At 38.1% G+C, this 19,721-nt stretch overlaps 3 protein-coding genes across 3 annotated transcripts; all 3 read right to left on the reverse strand.

Annotated features, from left to right (window-relative positions):
• Nucleotides 1-1,862: 1,862 nt before the first annotated feature.
• On the reverse strand, nt 1,863-6,677 carry LOC106709164 (putative inorganic phosphate cotransporter). Its single transcript, XM_045680635.1, has 10 exons — nt 6,577-6,677; nt 5,272-5,492; nt 4,388-4,573; nt 4,076-4,214; nt 3,740-3,960; nt 3,407-3,559; nt 3,076-3,208; nt 2,646-2,767; nt 2,447-2,566; nt 1,863-2,122 (listed from the first exon to the last, which is right to left on the reverse strand). The coding sequence occupies exons 1-10, from the start codon at nt 6,635-6,637 to the stop codon at nt 1,943-1,945; spliced, it is 1,536 nt and encodes a 511-aa protein (XP_045536591.1). The 5' UTR covers nt 6,638-6,677; the 3' UTR covers nt 1,863-1,942.
• A 934-nt stretch (nt 6,678-7,611) lies between these two features.
• LOC106711329 (putative inorganic phosphate cotransporter) lies at nt 7,612-11,672 on the reverse strand. The gene is made up of 11 exons (XM_014503633.2): nt 11,550-11,672; nt 11,113-11,369; nt 10,726-10,905; nt 10,007-10,145; nt 9,598-9,818; nt 9,315-9,464; nt 8,516-8,648; nt 8,270-8,388; nt 8,072-8,191; nt 7,813-7,945; nt 7,612-7,689 (listed from the first exon to the last, which is right to left on the reverse strand). The coding sequence occupies exons 1-11, from the start codon at nt 11,593-11,595 to the stop codon at nt 7,646-7,648; spliced, it is 1,542 nt and encodes a 513-aa protein (XP_014359119.2). The 5' UTR covers nt 11,596-11,672; the 3' UTR covers nt 7,612-7,645.
• A 1,715-nt stretch (nt 11,673-13,387) lies between these two features.
• On the reverse strand, nt 13,388-18,647 carry LOC106711328 (putative inorganic phosphate cotransporter). Its single transcript, XM_014503631.2, has 11 exons — nt 18,579-18,647; nt 18,187-18,479; nt 17,746-17,925; nt 17,401-17,539; nt 15,602-15,825; nt 15,174-15,323; nt 14,945-15,077; nt 14,582-14,700; nt 14,340-14,462; nt 14,018-14,147; nt 13,388-13,722 (listed from the first exon to the last, which is right to left on the reverse strand). The coding sequence occupies exons 1-11, from the start codon at nt 18,631-18,633 to the stop codon at nt 13,631-13,633; spliced, it is 1,638 nt and encodes a 545-aa protein (XP_014359117.2). The 5' UTR covers nt 18,634-18,647; the 3' UTR covers nt 13,388-13,630.
• Nucleotides 18,648-19,721: the final 1,074 nt, after the last annotated feature.

Raw genomic sequence — 19,721 nt, forward strand, 5'->3', positions numbered from 1 at the left:
TAGTCAGGACAATAACCTCCGAGTAAAGTGCTTGTATCGTGAATGGTTCTGCTCACAGTTTTTTGTCCTTGTTCTAACTTAAGCATGGTGGTTACAAAGGATCCGACAAGCGAGTATATTATGTTGTTTTGACTGATCAGATAGCACCACTGCCGGTACGATGAAACTGTCCAAGGGAAAGTAAACCTTATGTATGTCCTCTTTGTAACTACATATAACACTAGAATCTCTTTGAAATCATAAGAATCGACACGCCTGGAGAATCTAGGTAGCAAATTGTTAAACATGAAAGTTTCTTAAAATTTGGGACATAACATCAACCAAATTGAAGGTGAGCCGTAACTTTTAACTTATTACATTTTCTCGTGAAATGTTTTTTTGTGCTTTTTAACTTTTCATTTTCTAGCACCTTCTTATGTGACCATAATATACAACAACTAAAAACTTAAAATAAAACAACTTTAAAATTAATCAGATAAAATCTTATTTATTTAACATCTGTTTTAAATAATAACATGAAGTTAGATCATAACTCGTATGTATGTCTGAATCATACGTAACATTTACTCTAAAATCACTTATGAAAAAGCAGTATTTGTGTCTGAGAAGCAATCTAATTTAGACCTGAAATCGATTTCCACTTACTTAGTTCCCAGAGCTACAGTTGCGTTATAAAATCCAGTTAGTTGTCCGGTGGTGTTCGAACATTCATTGATATTCACGAATAATCTTTGTTGGAGCCAGAGCGGGAGACGGGGTGGGAGTCAGGGACGGGGCTTGAGTACCGTTAAAAATGTTGTATTTTTCACTTCAACGTTTCTCTTGCAAAGTGTTAAAAGTAATCCCCCATAACAGTCGATGAATCTTTCATCCGGTAGTCAGATAAATATTGCATACAAATTGTACTATTTTAAAATTAGAAACTTTGTTTAGTAAAATACAACACTTAACTTAAAAAAAAAAACTGTTTATTTTTGATACACAACTATAACAAGACGCTACGAAACGTAAAACTTTAGAACAACACAAACTTGATAAAACATGAAAAAACAACAAACACAAACTCGAAGTAGTGGTGAAATAACAAAAGAAAACTTGACTCGATTTAATCATAAACATTTCTAGCCGCCAATATGTGCCAGTGCCATTTAATACGATGGTGGCGCCATCTGTTACACACTGAACAGCACCTAAACATCCCGCCCACCAAAGGTCATATAGTCCTTTACAACTCTGTACAAATTCAAAATCTCTTAAGTAATAATAAATTATTAAGAATATTAATCACAAAACAAGGCTCTGTACAAGAAGAAATATGAATATTACTAGACAGACTGCCAGGTATCATCCACACCACCTGGATGGTTATCATTCCACGACGGTGCGATTCTCGCTCAATTTCCTGCCTCGTTGTGGAACGGTCTTATCAAACTAATACGACTTAGGGACCTTCAAGAAGCGATCATACCATTTCCTTAAAGGCCGGCAACACATCGCAGTTCCTCTGATGTTTCGGATGTCCATGGATGTCGTTGATCACCTCGGTGTTCCCGCCGCTCGTTTGCGTCCTTCCCTTATAAAAAATTGCATACAACTTGTATAAAATATTTATTTCCATAAATATCTGGAGTGGAGTCGTTATCAATTTATGTAAAATCAGTATTTCCTTGTGTCAGATAATAGTGAAATAACGCTTTAAAGTTGAACCCCATGACATTGTCCATAATGGCGGTCATCTCAGCGTATTGGGTGAGCTGCTGTGATCTCTCACCCTCATTCTGATGTGTTTTTGTTTGTCCAGCCATATAAAATAATGAAAAAATAAAACAGTCATATATCACTTAGATTTTTATTTGTTTTCCAATTTGTCAAGAACATTAAATTTCTACCTAGTATTTTCATAATAAATTATGACATTATAAATCTAATAAAAACAAATTCGTCACGTTTTCTCCATTTTTAGCATAGGACTATACTCTTTAACATTTTCAGCGTCTTGCTCTTGTGTCGGGTCGTTCCAGTCCGCTCGCTCTCCCGTGCCCAAGATGATATATAGGAGGTTGGTGAAAAAGTACATACCGGCGGCCACGAAGAATACTTGACGCCAAAGGTACTCGCTTGTCTGCAACAGTACACAACGTGTTTCACAGCAGATCTACATAATATTCTACGTACCTTATGTAGTAAAGTAGTAAGAAATCGTGAAAAGACCAAAAAAAAAGAAAAGAGATAATTCTGAAATATCACTATGAATCAGAATCCTACCGAATATTCGGCGAGATTGTGGCGTCATAATAAGAAATACTCTTAATGACTTTAAAAAATCTCGATATGGGAAATGTAAAAGTTTTATATCCGTTAATAATAATAATAGATTCACTAATAACATCATAACATTATCCACGCAATATATTACTATCAATAGTCTGGCCATTTTGACACTTACAACATCAGTGAGTATGAAGCCGGCCACTATGGGCGCCAGAGAGCCACACAAATTGGACATGAAGTTGCTGAGACTCATCATGGTCCCCGAGAAGTTGGGAGATATGTCGATGTGGTTCACCTGCAAATTGATAAGCCAGATCAATAGATGACGTCATCTGCTTGCATTTGTCTTATTAATACCAAGATACAATACTAACAAAAACTCCGACATGAGAAGCGACCTTAAACCCGCAAAGTATCACCAGAACACATTCTACAATCACCAATTCTTTGGGTACAAATGCGAGCACCACTAGACCTACTGCGGCCGGAATGCTACCTAAAAGTTAAAAAATTAAACTGGTAAATATACAAAATAATCAAGCTCTTGTGTTACTTACTTTCTGTCAGATATATTAATAAATCTATACAAGGATGCTATGCAGTTGTTTTTAAATAAAATAAAAATATCTATTTTTTATGTAATGAAAAAACTCATAAACTACTGGACTGGAAAACTACATAATCACTGAGTAAAAATTTAAATTTTCAAGCTTTTTCAAGCTTTTTTTAGGTCCGTGCGGAAAATTTATTAGGTTAATAATTTCTGGTGTATGTAAATACGGGGTTGGCGTGAACGTAACCTACCTAAAGAATTAGCAAGTTTTCTGGTTTGTGTCACACTGAAGATCTTCTTGACGATCAGTTTGTCAGCGGCCCAGCTGAAGAAGAAGTTGGTGAACCACATGACTAGAAACGGTAGGGCGGAGAGCAAACCGTTCTATGAAAATGCAAAGAGAATACAAAAATTTTGTCGCATATTTTGAGTAATAAACAAAAAGTTACGTATAAACATTTATGTTTTTAGAGATATCGTCAATTCAACAATTAGATACGCATTTTACTTTAAAATGTTTGTGGATGTGGACAGTTTATACTTTGCTATAACCTTATCCAAATACAGTTGTCAAAATTTTACCGCTTTTATATTGACTCCCATGACTTTATCCATGAATGCGGGTACTTCTGAATACAGTGTCAACTGGCCCCAGGTCTGACCGATGTGACCGATAACAATAGCCCACATGCCGCGGTGAGTCAAGATACGTCGCCACGGGACTGTCTTTGGTTTCTGTAACGATAGGACAATAATGCATACGTATGCGCTTAATAGGCAGTCAAATGTCTCATATAACAAGCCCACTATCAGGGTTTCGGAAACAAAAGCTAAATGACAACAGCTAATAAATTAGTGCGTAGTGCGTAGGCGAACTCTTTTAAAGCTTATAGTCAATGAAGTAAATTAACTTACTCTGGAATCATCAGTAGGGCCGATATCGCTTTCGATATACAATTTCTCGGCAAGAGTTATTCTGGGATGTTTGGCCGGCGTGTCGGCTGTCATGTACCAGATAAGCGTGCCCACGAGCGCCGCTAGCACACCGTAGAAGCGAAACACGCCCGGCCAGCCCAGCGGAGAGGACGCGATGAAACCGGTCACTGGAAGACCCAGCACAGGACCCAAGGCTTGACCTAATTAATCAAAAGACCTTAATTGATCAAATAATCACGAAGCGACAGCGGGCCAATGGTTAAGATCACAAAATCAATTCAATAAATTAGAGGTACAATTACTTGACTTACTAACCTCCATATGCCCATGCACTTAGGCGACTTCTTTCTCTCAGCGGTGTCCATTTGCCAAGGAACGTATGCATGCCTGGTACAATACAGGCTTGACTCAAGCCTTGAGTTATTCTAAAGACTAACACCCATATCCATCCTCCCTGTATATGACAATCGTAAAGAATCAGATGAGTCGATTTTCAAGCTGATTCTTATGAAAGGCAAAGAAAAGACGTATTGGTTAAAGTGGGGAAAGAATATGAGGCATGAGGAAAGGAGTTCGCGATAAGAATTGGAACATTGGGCCTCTAACTGTGAAAATGTTTCAACGTACATAATAAGCGGCCCATGGTAGGCAGAAAGAAATGAGCGCGTTGGCGAAGAGCGCGGCGGCGAGCAGGCGGCGTGCACCCAGGCGGTGCGCAAGCTGCCCGGCCGGCACCTGCAACACCATGTAGCCCCAGAAGAATGACGATAGGATCGCGTCCTGCGTCTTCTTGTTCCATTTGAATTTCGGATACTGAAACATAAGAAACTACTAATGAACAATTTTTCTAAATACTATTGTAGGTCAACGTCAATAGAACCTGGGATCGATAACATATTTATATAGTGTGCGAAAAAGAGCTGGCTGATGATTGTGACAGAGGAAGTTAATAAAGGATAGACAATTTTAATGGAAAAGTGATTTTGGAGATGAGCTAAAAGATCAGCTGTATTAATTGATCTTAACTTTTTTGTAGAATTTTATAAATAAAAATTTTGTCTGATGAATAAAGTTTACTTATGAATTGTCCATCTCCAAGTATCTATGAAGTGGACTTTTTTATATTATTTATAAACTCTCAATATAAAACTTTATTTAGACAAGGTGATAGCGAGCATTTGATAAAATTGTTTGAGCGTCTTTCTGCTTCCGTAGATTAATGCTGTTTAAACAAAAAAAACACAAGGAAAATATGTTTTACAAACAATTTTTTAAAATTTTGTAAAAAAAGAATATACAATTGACGTGAGCTTTTTCGTTCTACAGGAAACCGTTGAAATCGTAATCCAGTAAGACCCAAAAGCAATAGCTGTTTATTGTATCAAAAAAAAACTTAGGTAACATGAATTTATGAAATTATTTATATATTAGAATATCAGATTCGCAACGAAACAGGTAATGTATATACGAGTACTTTAACAATTCGAAAAAGGTTATTATTGACGCTTTACCGGACTAGTAAGCAGAAGCGCACTCAAGACTCCATCAACTTTGTAGTCATCGTCGTCACTTGTATTGTCGCTGGTGAGGTTTGTATGGTTGTAGAGATTTACATGTGTTGCGTCGCTCGTTGTCATGGCGACGAGGGAGACGCCCATGCAGGCGCGCATGCTGTACCCCGTCGTCAGGCAGAAAAACAGGATGAGACATTGCTGGTGTCTGTAGCCCCAGCCTAGAAATTGATTTGCCTAGCATGTATTTTGATATTCGGTTTATGAAAAATAAATGTACGTCATCTCAGGTCTATTGTCTGAGCTAAAACTATGTTTTGAGATTTGTTTAGAAATCAAACACCAGAAGTTGAACACAAGAAACTGATTCAGGAAAACGAAGTTGCGAAAAGGTTACATGGTTATGTAAGGCTTTTCGTACATAACGCAACCGAAATCGTGGAAGCTAATATTATATGGTTGCGTCGCTAGAATTGCATTGCGCCCTCTCCGTACACACGACGCGACGTTGAATCGTCGACGCTAGTTGTCTATTCGGTTGATACAGGTATAGCGACTACATATAAACATTAAAAAGGTTGCGAGCGACTGTCTATGGCGATGACAGATAGAAACTTCGGAAACACGCGATGTGTACGAACCTCTATATGGACTAAGCGACTGAACTCGCCTTGTGTACAAGGGGCTTAATAATTATTAGTTCTCTAAGGGCCATAGCACACGGTGTATTTTATACGCGCAGGCGACGCGCAGATGACGCGCGTATACGCGCTTCATACGAAATTTGAACGCAACCTTGTAACTTAAGCACACAATGCGGTCGTGAAACGCGCTTCTACTGCGCGTATACGCATTTATACTGCGCGTATACGAGCTATAGTCGCTCGTAGCCTTTGTGTTTTGATCAGATACTCCTCTCTCCAGTTGTGCAATGGCGTCCGTTGATACAACACTGCTTACGCTGGCTTTAGGACTTCTTTTAAAAAGAAAAAAAAACACAAAAATAAACGAATCTATTGGATAGACCCATTTACGAGTGAAAAAAAATTGATTGATTTATCTCTATTCCGCTTATTTGTGCGTATACGCGCAGTAGAAGCGCGTATACGCACTTCATGCGCGCGCTTGTATCATCAATGCAAACGCAACAATCGGCGTCTACGGCGCCCATAATGCGCGTTCCTAATACGCGATTCGCCTGCGCGTATAAAATACGCCGTGTGGTATGGGCCTAAAAAGTATTTTCTTATATCATAGTAAAGTTAGATACAATAATACTGTCATTTATAAACAAAATTACTTTACCTTTTAAATCGCAATCTTGGTTATTTACAACTTTCTCGGCATCTTTATTACAAAACTTCATAGTTCAAACGTCCGCCTTCGGCTCGGCACGACTTCGTCTGTTAATTTTGACGTTACATTGATTTGAATGAGAACTCTCTGTATTTATTTAAATCATTCTACTCTTATCATAAACAAATATTTTATTCACCGCCTGTGAGTATAATATTTGTTTTAACACTAGCTGTAGCAAGATTACTTTTTTAGCATTAATTTGATTCTAAAAAAGGTCAGAAACATTCAGTTAAACATTAAATAGTACATACAATAATTAACACAACACTTTACAATAAACGTTTATGTCGTTATCTAATCTAGCAACGCTATTACAGTAAAAGACTTTACTTACACCTCTATGTAATATGAGAGTAGTTCTCGTAATAAATGTTAATTCTTTTATTAAAATAATTCTAACGGCAGAAATGCATCTGGCCAATAAATGTGTACGATCGGTAGACTTAATAAAGTTGAAAAAAATAAATTTACATTAATACATACATACATACATAATGTACAGATGTAAATAACTAGAACGTTTTCAAATGCTAAGTCCTCGAAATGAGCGACGAAACTGTAACGATGTAGGCAAAGTAAGAGAAGTGCACCATGATCTATTCTCGGTGGCATTTTTACACCGCTACGATTTAGGGTATTTCAAGAAGCGAGCGTACCTGCGGTCTTTCTGGTATTGATAAGTGTTCTCGTCAGTGACCTATAATTTCCCCCCTATTCTTTTTTTTTAATGCTATGGCCAAAATTGTAGTGGTAATCGGTAACATAAGCCGACTCTTTTGGCATGATTACTGCACAATAGTAAAAATATACACAAATAAAGAAACCGAAATATTTATAATACTTCTGATGTTCCGCTTACCCTAGCTTTCTTACTGTAGTATCATTTTATTACGAGTACTTGTTATAACACAAGGAGACAGAGGGGGAGTCGAAGATGAAGTAGAGGGTCAATTAAATTGAATTACTAGATTAATGTATTCAGTATAAATATGTTTATTCAAATAATGAAATTTCTTCAACATTTGGTTACTTCTGTCTCATTCGAATTGTTTTGAGGGTCTGAAAAAAAACAGAAAACGTAAAGAAAACAGAAGAAAAAAAAAAACAGAAAACATCAATTATGGTAACATTAATTTACGTGGCTTAGAATAAATAAATTGAATATTACTTCTATAAATTTACCATCTTGTTTTTTTTCGACGTTATCGTTCCATTGTTGAGTATCAGCGCTCATGAACATTACAAAGAACAAATTTGTAAAGAAGATCAATCCAACGATAATAAACATCAATATCCTCCATTGATATACATTCGTCTGTAAAAGAAAGTATATATAAATTCACATTTCACTTCTTATAGATTTTGCCATAATGTTAGATCATATTTTATTAGAGTTTACATTAACTGCAGTAGCATAGTGTATAGTTAAAAAACAACTTACGACGTCAGTGACGAGCGCGGAGACGAGGAGCGGCATGAGGATGGTGAACACGTTGGTGAAGGTGTTGCCGATGGCCATCAGGCCGCCGCTGAAGTTCGGCGCCAAGTCCATGTAGTTCACCTGAAACATGTATCGAATCTAGACGTATAACGGAAAAAGAAACACTCAAAGAGATTGTTATAAATGCTAGGCACTAACCATCCAGCCGGTGTGCACGAGGCCCTGCGTGGCAAGCGACAGCACGAAGCAGCCGACGGCCAGCGGCACGCTACCCGTGAAAGGCACCGCCGCGGTCGCTGCCGCTGGCACCACCGACCCTGCACCGCCACTTATTGTCACATTGACTTATGTACCTAATATACTAACTTGTCGGAGTCCAAAAGTGTAAAGCTCAATTTATTTCTATTGAAAAATTGTTGGTGTATGGAATCTTAATAGACTGACCTATTGAATTACAAATAATCCTGGCATTCCTAATGGAAAGGATGTTCCTGTTAGTGAGGAAGTCCGAGAAGTATCCGCCCAGCACCGTCGAGAAGAAGGAGGCGATGTACGGCAACGAGGACAGCAGCCCGCTCTGTAGGGATAGACTAAAAATTATTGGCCTCGAGTAATAACTCACACTTGAAAAATGTATCGTCTTAAGCAGGAATGTGACATTGTCATAGTTTTGACAAATAATTCCATGTTGGGGCGAATTTTAATTACTTCCTTTATTTAGCGAGATAACATCGCGATAAATGTTAAACGTTTCCTCACATTCGACAAATATACTTAACTAATTACTTTGCAGATTTTCAGATCACATGCTATTGTGTAAATTAAAAGAAGAAAGTTAAACAAAAATCTAATCTAAGCAAACAAAATAACATTTATACTTATCTTATCCTACAAATATTAGAAATATTGAGAAGTAAATGGTTAACGTGGTTTGACCATATTATGAGGAGGGAAGGGAGGAACAATGGAGGTGACGGCAGACAGATTGATTTGAAGGACGGAAACCTGGTGCACCGACCCTACGTAAGTGGGACAAGGTCAAGGAGATGATATTCATACAAATATTCTTTTATTCAAAAGTAAAATCTTTGCAGTCACACACTTAGGACTCGATGTATAATACTAATCAGCTCAATGATTTAGCGAAGGGAATACAATATCCATCTGGTCCGAAAAGCTTTATGTATCGCCAGATATTTAATAACACTTTCCATCTAATATAAAGATCCGCTGTTTAACTAACGCTTTTGATGTCGACCCTGAGCACGGCGTGCATGTAGGTGGGCACTTGCGTGAAGAAAAAAACAAACGCGACGCCGCTTCCCACGTGCGCAGCGAACGCCGCCCAGGCGTGGCGTGACGTCAGCACCGCCCGCCATGGCATCCGGGCCTTCTGAAAATTGTAGAAAGAAACGATTAACGACAATATAAATAAACGCGAACGATTTAATTCTTATATTACAGTTATGAGATGTTATGAAGATAAGATTTTGTACACTACCAAAATGATAAACAGATGTACTAACAGCCCTCTTAACACCATCATCGATTCGTCCAAGAATGAAGTTCTTCTCGTCCTCGGAGATGTTCTTGTGGTCCGCGGGCGAGGCGGCTCCGAATATAGTGAGGAGCACAAATACGAGGAGGCAGAGGGCGCCGGCCAGCCAGAAGGTAGCGGGCCAGCCCCAGCTACTGGCGCCCAGCACACCGCCCACCTGGAATGCCACCACGGTGCCCAGCACGCTGCCTGCACGCACATTTATACTAATATTGTTTTATTAATTGACACATTAATAATTAAATTTCAGAGTTTTTCACTAATACTTCAGACCAGACTTGTGACCGTGACAACATTTGTGACCGCACTTGGCAGTTAAAACTACGTTTAACTAGTTAAACTAGAGAACTAGAGATTAACTAGTGTTTGTATAGTACCGGTGTAGACGTAGCTGCTGAGGCTACCGCGCTCGCTGAGCGGAACCCAGCGCGCCAGCAGCGAGTGCAGCGCGGGGTAGTAGCCCGCCTGCGCGAGCCCCTGCGCCACGCGGCATCCCGCCAGCGCCCGCCAATCCCCCTGCACACACGCACACACACATGTGCTTATTCATTTGTCTGCTGCGGGAACTCCTCAAATACCTCCTCCTAAATTCATTTATTTGGATAAGTAATTTAAATAGTAAACGATTTCTAGTTACTGCCTGACTGTTCGACATTCTATTTCCCTACAAAAAAAATAACTTTTTTTCGCTTACCTGTGAGCTTTGAGGTTTTCTGCGCGGCTAACTTACAATTTACACAATAAAAGCGCTCTCAAACTAATTTAATAATAACATTTTTAAAACAACATCCCTTTGTCGAACTTTTTCTGCCAACGTTGAAGTTGTTGAAGTTTAGCTTCTCTTCTCCAAAAATATAATACAAAATAAATAATATTCTTGTTTGTCTGTTGTTTATAATAATTTTTATTTTCTGCGAGCGCTTTTCGATTATGACAACTACTGGTGCTACTGGATATGCATATGTATATTCGATTATACATTGTCACAATTTTTTTATAAAATGTTCTTGTTCAGGATCAACTAATATGTGAGGGTTCATAAAATAACTAAAAGTTGTCTCATTAATGAAGAAAATTTAAATAATTTTGGACTCACCCACAATGTCAGCCAAGGTGTAAGTATCGACACGATTCCGTTGACAAGCAGCGCCACCTGCAGGGGCAACTTGCCCCCCCAGCGCTGGCAGACCAGCCCCGTGGGGAACATCATGGTGCCGTAGCCCAAGAAGAACGCACCTAGCACCATCTCTTGGGTCGACTTGGGCCAATCATATACCTGATAATACATTCAATACACTTAATGTAAACTTTTGACAACTCCAGTGTGATCCAGGATATTCTAATCCAAATTATCGATTACGGCAGGCAATAAAACTAAATAATTTAATTTTGAAATTTTTCTTGCGACTTTCTCTACTTCAGTTGACATAGTGAACTACGACATTTTCAATTCTACCTCGTGTTATTTAAAACTAATACTTACTTTAACCGTAGTCCCTTCATCTTGTGTCAAATTGAACGATGCATTTTTTACAAGTGTTGTAGTATTGTCAAAACGTAATGAACTATTAGCAATTGTTTCTACTGATTCAGTGTGGCGAGCTCTGGTGCTGGTCATGGCGACGATGGTGACCCCGAGATGCGCGCGCGCCATGTAGCCCACGCCCAGGCTGAGCACCATGAGCAGCGCCTGCACGTGTCGGTACCCATAGCCGTACTGCAACACCGCCTCTTGATGTACTGGAATAGAGTTGTAGGGAACCAACTGACACTTAGATTTTGAATAGGAATCGTGGCCAATGCACAATACAAGCTACAGCATTACACTACTTGGAACTGACTTCTACTACAGAAAGCTGTCAAGTCACAATCTTTTGGATGTTGGTAGAAATTATTTGCTGCACATTTGTATCCACTTACCAGCATTTTCGTCGACTGGAACTTTCTTATAATCTTTCTCTGTCATGATTTCTAACACACTATAAAATAATACAATTATAATTTTTCACACGCTCAACGGAGCCATTACTAAAATGATATTAGCTCTAGTAAATATAAATTACATGCGTAATATTTACGTAATAGGTAAACGCCTAAAATGTACAATCCCGGAAAATAGTATTTAATAATTTTTATACAAAGAAGATTCTATTAAAACGAAAGTGAAGTGAGGAAGGTAATACTAAGGAATAATTCAGGACCAGGAGATGAAGATTGCTGTAAACTTTAGATGTACAGAATTATATAGAAGTAAAGTTTCCGAGTCTAGCTATTATCATAAGCAGTGCTTTAGGAATGCTCGCGAAGATTTCTACTTTGACATAATTTTTAAAATACAATTTAAAAAAAATATATCTTTTATCGCATAGATTATTACATGGGATATCATCGCATAGATATTATACATATCTTGTTGTTGTTTTTTTAATTTTCTAACAAATAGCGTGGGAAATAAAATAAAATGAAAACTTAATTTTTATTTTCTTGAATATAAAATAAAGTTCTTACTATAGATAAAACACTTAAAAATAAATTTAATTAAATTGCTGTGCCAAAGCCCAAATCTGCAAGAGTAATAGTGTCATACTTAAAAGTACCACAAAAGTGTGAACATTGCTGGATAACTGGATAGCAGAGAGCTCTCTTGGCTCGCCCACATTATTTGAATTTTTAAAGTAATTTTGTAGATGAGTGTATCTCGGCCAGAGCTGTGTCGTCTCAACAAACAACATTATCACATTCACAAACACTGCTACTTATAAGAATAATTCCTTCTTTGTTTTAATAGCATTAGTTATATAAAATATTACAACATTTCTAAGAATATAATAAAGTTACATAATATGTGTACGAGTATGTACATACATTTTTCAATTTGTCATAGTTACATTCGTAGTAAATATGAAGAAAAGGTAGTAAAATAAAAGATTTTTCTACCTTTTTTTCAAAATACAACGTTTTCATATGATATAAGTGGTCGATGTTTTATTTTAACAGAATTTACTGCAGATAGTTGATATTTCGTCTTACATCACACATATTTTCTGAAATCTCTCTGAATTAGTTACATTCGAAATACATAAAGGAGCAGATTAACCTCGAGTGATATTTGGTTGGCAGAAGTAAAACACTTATGATCTATAAATGAAATGAGGTTTTACAAAAACCCTTGCGTCGTATTACGTAAATTCAACTTATACAGTTCTAGAGAATATAGTAATATAATTTACATTTTGCTGCTGTGTGACGTTACCTCCATAGGTATTTCTGATTGGATCTTCTTTTCTGTTTAGCCTGACATTTTCACAAATGTATCTATTGCAGCCTACTGTCTAATTAATTTTTAATAGTAAGGTGTTCTTCTCCACCATCGTATACACCGTCGATTATCGTATACACGGTCATGCGAGGGGATTGGTTTTTCGAATCAATTACTAGTTATCAAGGTAAAAAAGATATGTATGCTGTTGCTTTTGAGTCACTGCAATGATTTTTTTTTTCAAATATACCAACAAAATAATGTTACCAACAGACGATTCAAGAATTTTTAGCCGAATTCAAAAAGAAGGAGATTATTAATTCGATTGTATTTCTTTATAATGGCTACATCAAATAACGCACTGGAGGAATTGATAAGCTATGTCCAACTTATTAGATTTGATAGTTTTATCTTATAACAAACCAAATTTAGGGACTCCTGGAGAAAAAAATGAAGAAATACATAAAAATTAAGTAAATGAACTACGCAAACAACGGTATTCTTTCTAACTTTATTTAAAATTCTTAAAAACATAATGTTTTGGAAACACGTATTTTGCGAGAGTTTCCTTTTGTGGTCGTTATGCCTGCGAGCGTAACACACTGAGATTCTATTTAATGAACTTTAGACAGCATCGTATCATATCGCATGGCGGAGCAGTCGCCGGCACTCGTTTATCTTGTTATGGCTCGCTGTAGGTATCGGTGGCGGTGGCGGCGGCGGCGGCGGCGGCGGCGTCGGTTTACTGTTCTTTATCAGATTTCTGTGATTCCTTTCTCTTCGCTAACATACTTTTGAGTTCGACCATTGCATCACGTTCCCTTTTCATCACGTCTGTAAAACATATTTGTACTCAAAGTTTATTATTAACATTACAATCAAATTGATTTGTAGTACTTGTTTAAGTATTTTTCTCTCGTTTGTAACTTTATGACAATATTATGTAAAAGGTAATGATTTTGTTTTACACCCGAGGGCGTAGTGTGGTCATCCTTCAATGATGGGATGAATTTTCATTTATAAATAGATAACGATAGATTGCTGGGGCGTTAACGATGGTTTTTTTATTTCTTTTTTTACTTTATTGGTTGCCTACATCTTTTTAGTTGTAGATATAAAATAAAGTTACCTTCATCTTCTTCGCCGTAAAAGTTCCATTCCTGAACTGTGCCCTTTGCGAAAATTACGAATATTAGATTAGAGACGATCTGTAGCGCCGCAAACAGGATGAACAGAATTTGCCATTTCTTTTGATTTGTCTGAAATAGAAATGTATTGCTATAAATATACGAGTCTTCGTGTTATTAACGACCATTAGATGACGCTGTATCAACAAGTGGACGCAAATCAAATTATCAGAAATGATCAGAATGATATTGATATGATCAACAGAATTGTGGCGAACCTCTGCATTACTAAGGATAAAAGGAGACTATTAAAGTCGAACTAACCACATCGTCGCCAACAATGTGGGAGACGAGAACGGGCACGGCGAGGCCGGACAGATTGGCGATCATGTTGCTCATCGCCATCATCGGACCGGCAAAGTTCGGCGCCAAGTCTATGTGGTTTATCTGAAATATGTACAAGAACATGAACCCTTTGCTAAAATTAAAATGAATAGTAAAATCATGTTTTGGAAAATTTGTTTTTGTGTTGATTTTCATAGCATTAAAATAGGGATGTGACTGACGTGGAAGCCGACATGAACGCCGGAGTGCAGTCCGAGGCAGATCACCATAGCGACGACGGCCAGCAACGTATCCTCCACGAAGCTGAAGCCCACCAGAAACAGGCCCGAGAGCGCCATGCCTGCTCACACATATCAACACACGGAGTAAGCTACAATATAGTAGAGGAAAGTTTTTTTTATATCAAAACGAATAAGCGGTCACCTGAGTCCGCCTAAATAGCGAAGCGACCGCTGCCCATACTCACCACCCAACAAATATTGTTGCGGGATCTACCACTGTTAAAAAAGTAGCAGAAGTATTGTAGTTGTCGAGTTCATTACTTATAAAAGTACCAATAATTTTAAGGCTGTAAGTTTACATACCGATCGAATTAGCCGTTCTCCTGATGTTAACTATTGACATGAGTTTCTTGTTGGCGACGAGGTCCGACACGTAACCGAACAACAGCGTTATGAGGTACATAGAGATATAAGGCAGCGAGGAATACACGCCGTTCTGAACAATGATACAAAAATCAATTAGCTAGAATCCTCTCTTAATTAGTCTTTGATATACTAAATAGTGATAGATTAAGAAGTGTTAGTATCTCACCCTCTTGATGTCGACGCCGAGAACCTTGTTCATGTACATGGGAATCTGGGTGAGGACGAGTAGGTACCCGAGGGCACTGCCCGTGTGCGTCGCCACCAGTCCCCACACCGCTTTTGACGTCAGGATGTGCTTCCATGGTGTGCGCCGCTTCTGTACGAGACGTGTTACCTTTGTCTTTAGTGTAAAGTTTTGTGTTTGATTTTCTAAATTCCTTCTTTTCCATTACTTTTATATCGTCATTTCCTTATCTTGCAAAAAAATATACTCAAAGTCAAATGTAATATCACCGTATTCATAAATAGAATAACTTCCAACATTTAAGAACTAACGGAGGTCATACTTTGAAAAAATAAATTACTTTCTAACTTTACAGAGCTGACATTAATGAGATGTGATCTGTTATTTAGACATAATAATATTTAATGTACCTTAACCCCGGAGTCTGCGTTGCAATCTTTAGTGATGTATGCAAGCTCGTGGGTGGAGATGGAGGGGTGGTCTGCGGGCGAGGCGGCACCGAGACGGTACATGAGCGCGCAGCACACCAGGCTGGCCACGCCGCAGCTCCAGAACGACCACGGCCAGCCCAGCGTCGCGCTGCCCGCGAATGCGCCCGCCACCTGGAACGCCAGCACCGTGCCGAACTGCGAGCCTACAGCCAACAAAATGCTTTAGCATTGTAGTTAAGAAATCTGACGATCAAATCAAACATATGCAATGAATTGTTAATAGGACTAATTACATTAGATGTAGCGTTAGGTTATCGATGAAATTGAATTTAATATTATGTAAACAAATTGCAAGTGAATCAATTCTAAGGAACGATTCATCCGAATTTAAATCAGAGCCATAATGTTGAGGAGCGAGGGAATTATATAGCTATCACCACCAGATTCCACAATATTATCTTACTAATATTATAAATGCGAAAGTTAAATGGATGGATGTTTGTTTGAAGGTATCTCCGGAACGACTGAACGGATCTTGATGAAATTTGGCACAGATGTAGAACATAGTCTGGAAGAAAACATAGGCTACTTATTAAGTTTTTTTTTTAATCCCACGCGAACGGAATTGCGCTCGACAACTAGTTTACATATAAAGTTAAAACGAAACAATGAATGGTCGGAAACTAATTTACACGATTATATTATACTTTGAATTGAATCCCCGTCGACCGTCAAAAGCTTTCTCATTTATATACGTTTTGGGGTTTCAAGGGTCTGCAAAAGTTTTCGATCAGTTGAACCTTACTTACAATAAAGTTTTGACATTATTAGATTCTGCGTATACTCGAGAGGTTAGTAAATCTTTACTAATACTTACTAATATTATAAATGCGAAAGTAATTCTGTCTGTCTGTCTCGCTTTTACGCCAAAGCTACTGAACCGACATAAATTAAATTTAGTACACGAATAGTCTAGAGCCTGAGAAAAAAAGGGTTGTAATAGGTAGAGAGCTAGAGAGTGGGGGTGGAAATATGTATGAAAGTATCGTCATTTTTAGCTTGAAACTTATTTTAGGTGATTAATTTGAAATAAATAAATATGACATTCAAAAGGTGCAAAATTACAATAGGGAATAGGGTATGAATGTTTGTATAGGAATATGAAAGATTTTTGTGAATTTTTGTGAAGTTTTACATGTTTTGTTGTAATGTTTTATCAGTTTAAATAATATACAACAGCAAGAACATAACACACACTTGTTACTATTGTCACGTTACGTGTACATGATAGCCATAACCAATGTATTCACGTACATATTCATCTAAATAGGTTCTAAAGTTCTGTGTTTCGTACGAACTGAAAATACGTAGTCACCTCAACAAACACCGGCTTCAAACTTCCTTCCAGTTTAATGGTAATTTTCTCAAGGCCCTACTAAAAGACAAACAGTGAGCACTTTGCGTCGCCTCGGTAACAATCCTCGAGCCTTTACAACACGAACTCGTAACTCGCTTTAGAGGGTGTAAAGGGAGCTCGCAAATTACAATTGTATGTTTGGTATTGAGGTCACGTGACACTTGCTATGTGTTTTCATTAGTCTGATTTATTTGTGAAGGAGGGATTAATTATAGTTCTAGTACTGATAAGGAATTAGAGACAAGAAAGTACGCGCGTTCTCACTGCCGACACATTGAACATTTTCAATTTAACATTTTACGTCTTCAAATAACATTTCTGCATTTACCACGAAGCTCAGTTGTTAGAAAACATAACCGACCTGTATATATGTAAGTGCTGAGGCGCCCCCTCTCGGATAGCGGCGCCCACTTGCCGAGCAGCGTGTGCACGCTGGGGAAGAAGGCGGCCTGTGCCATTCCCTGCAGCAGCCGACCCGCGCACACCAAAACCCAACCTCCCTGCAATAGCACGCAACTAATACTCATCTCTGTTTCCAACGAAACTTCTACTGGAGAGCTAAGTGTCTTAAGCTTTGTAAATAAGATGAATTATACAATTTAGAAAAAGGATAATTTTACTTGAGAAAGTGAAAGTGTTATCAAGCTAATGAAAATGATTACGGCAATATGACTTTTAAGCTTGCGAAGTTCTGAAATATACTAACAAGAAGAGGCATCCAAGGCGTGAGCACAGAGAGCAGGCCGTTGACGAGCAGCGCAGCGCAGATGGGCAGCTTGCCGCCGAATTTCTGCGCGATCAGGCCCATCGGCAGCATCATGCTCGTGTAGCCCACGAAGAACGCGAACAGGATCATCTCCTGCTTCGGTTTCGACCATCTGTACGTCTGCAACGATACGCCAAGCTCACTTACTGTTAGCCAGATCTTTATAAATCTATCCAGTACACTCAAGTAAACAGGTAGATATACTACGAGTGTACTTATGCATCATGACGCGATCATCGTTTTCATCTTGTTTTCTTTACGAGTATTGCGTTCACTTGAGAGATTTGTTCACGACAAAATAATTTTAAAACAAAATGAAAACTATGTAAATATCTTATAATTTTTATGTAAAAGGTGACCATCAGGTCATTGATCACTTACGCGATAAATATTCCATCTAGACTGTCCCTCCTCTACACAGTTCTCTGCGTGACTCTCCTCTACAAACTCCGTGTTCAAAGTAGAACTTATATCGACTAAGCTTAAGTTAGTAAGGTTAGGTTTATGTCCGAGATGGGCACAGGTGGTGTTGCAAGCGCCGGGAGCCGTCATGGCAACCAGGGTAACACTGAGATGTGCGCGCATCGAGAACCCAATGGACAGGCTGATGAAGAGCAGCAGCGCCTGTAGGTGCCGCACGCCGAAACCGGACGGCGGTTTGCTTTCCTGCGGCTCTAGAAAAGATTAAGTTTTGTTACATTATCTCAACAATGAAAGCTCTAGGATAATAAGCAATTAGTAGCGCTTAGATCTCCAAGGAGAAGTTGACCGACCTTCATGTTTCTCAGCGAGGGGCACGCTCGTGTAATCAGCCTTCTCCGCCGACATGCCGCACTATTGTGATATAATTTTTGAACGATTCACATGATTCTATGATACTGCAGCAAGGGTTGATAACGAGTATAAATATTTGCAGGATGATTTAGTACATTTAATTAAGTGTCTAGTAGATTTGCTCGTCTTAATGATATAGTTCACGAACATTCATTGAATGATTGTGAATGAAAGATATTTTTATTGACGACATTCCTAGGATTTAGAGTGGTAGGTCCCGCAATAACATATTTTGCTCGAATGGGCTGACCGGTGCAGTGCCACGAACTCACAGAAGATAGACTTCTAGTAGAATATTTCCTTGTTTCGTTTGAAGAGTGTGCGTGTCAAAGGCGTAGTTTTAGTTCTTTTCCTTTTCCCACCAATTTCTTATGAGGAAGGGATGGGACAGGGATGTGGATTTGGCATAGGAGAGGAAGCGTAGGAAGAAGAAATATTCTCTTTCTGTATGTCCCCTCGTCTATCGATTTAAGCTAGGCAACACATCTGCAAACGCAGATGTCTATGGGCAACGGTCACTTCGCTATTTTGGCGAATTCAAGTCATATTTTATGGAAGCTTTAAGACTCTTGTTGAGCAGTATTTACTGTAGTAAGTAGTGCTAAGGCATCAGGTGCCGCATAGATTTCGAAAGTCGTCATAACCAAATACCCATCCGAACCAACATTATCAATTATGTAAATATCTCAATTTACATGTTAGTTGATAATAGTTTGAACAAATATAAACAAACGTACAGACCAGATATAAAACTCTTATTAACTTTAATTATTAAACGAGTGAAACAAGATATGTAAATTGAAATTATTTTAAACATATCTTGTTTTACCTCAATTCTAGTGACTATTTTGATTGTTTCCAAAAACGTAGTTGATGAAATCTACAATTTAAGTTTTAGAATTACAATAGCAAATGGAAAATAATTTGTAGTTCAATTGGTTGAGCTTTTCTCAAAATTACTTTGTTTTTTCTTTTTTTTTAAATTTATGGCTTCGTAACCGACCAATATGTAAATTATTTCTATAATATGTATATCTTAATTTTACGTGTTTCATTTAAAATGTAACATCTATTTCAAAAGA

Source organism: Papilio machaon, chromosome 13 (assembly GCF_912999745.1).
Source record: "Papilio machaon chromosome 13, ilPapMach1.1, whole genome shotgun sequence".
Taxonomy (NCBI): Eukaryota; Metazoa; Arthropoda; class Insecta; order Lepidoptera; family Papilionidae; genus Papilio; species Papilio machaon.

What these genes read in the sequence shown, in the direction of transcription:
- LOC106711329 (XM_014503633.2), bottom strand. Translation starts at nt 11,595, where the DNA reads ATGACAGAGAAAGATTATAAGAAAGTTCCAGTCGACGAAAATGCTG. An exon ending in TCCAGTCGACGAAAATGCTG is followed by an intron (nt 11,370 to 11,549) that starts GTAAGTGGATAC and finishes ACTCTATTCCAG; the next exon opens with TACATCAAGAGGCGGTGTTG. An exon ending in ATGAAGGGACTACGGTTAAA is followed by an intron (nt 10,906 to 11,112) that starts GTAAGTATTAGT and finishes ATGTATTATCAG; the next exon opens with GTATATGATTGGCCCAAGTC.
- LOC106711328 (XM_014503631.2), bottom strand. Translation starts at nt 18,633, where the DNA reads ATGTCGGCGGAGAAGGCTGATTACACGAGCGTGCCCCTCGCTGAGAAA. An exon ending in ACGCAGACTCCGGGGTTAAG is followed by an intron (nt 15,324 to 15,601) that starts GTACATTAAATA and finishes CGTCTCGTACAG; the next exon opens with AAGCGGCGCACACCATGGAA. An exon ending in TCGGCGTCGACATCAAGAGG is followed by an intron (nt 15,078 to 15,173) that starts GTGAGATACTAA and finishes ATCATTGTTCAG; the next exon opens with AACGGCGTGTATTCCTCGCT.
- LOC106709164 (XM_045680635.1), bottom strand. Translation starts at nt 6,637, where the DNA reads ATGAAGTTTTGTAATAAAGATGCCGAGAAAGTTGTAAATAACCAAGAT. An exon ending in AAGTGCATGGGCATATGGAG is followed by an intron (nt 3,961 to 4,075) that starts GTTAGTAAGTCA and finishes TTGATTAATTAG; the next exon opens with GTCAAGCCTTGGGTCCTGTG. An exon ending in GCCCTACTGATGATTCCAGA is followed by an intron (nt 3,560 to 3,739) that starts GTAAGTTAATTT and finishes CTATCGTTACAG; the next exon opens with AAACCAAAGACAGTCCCGTG.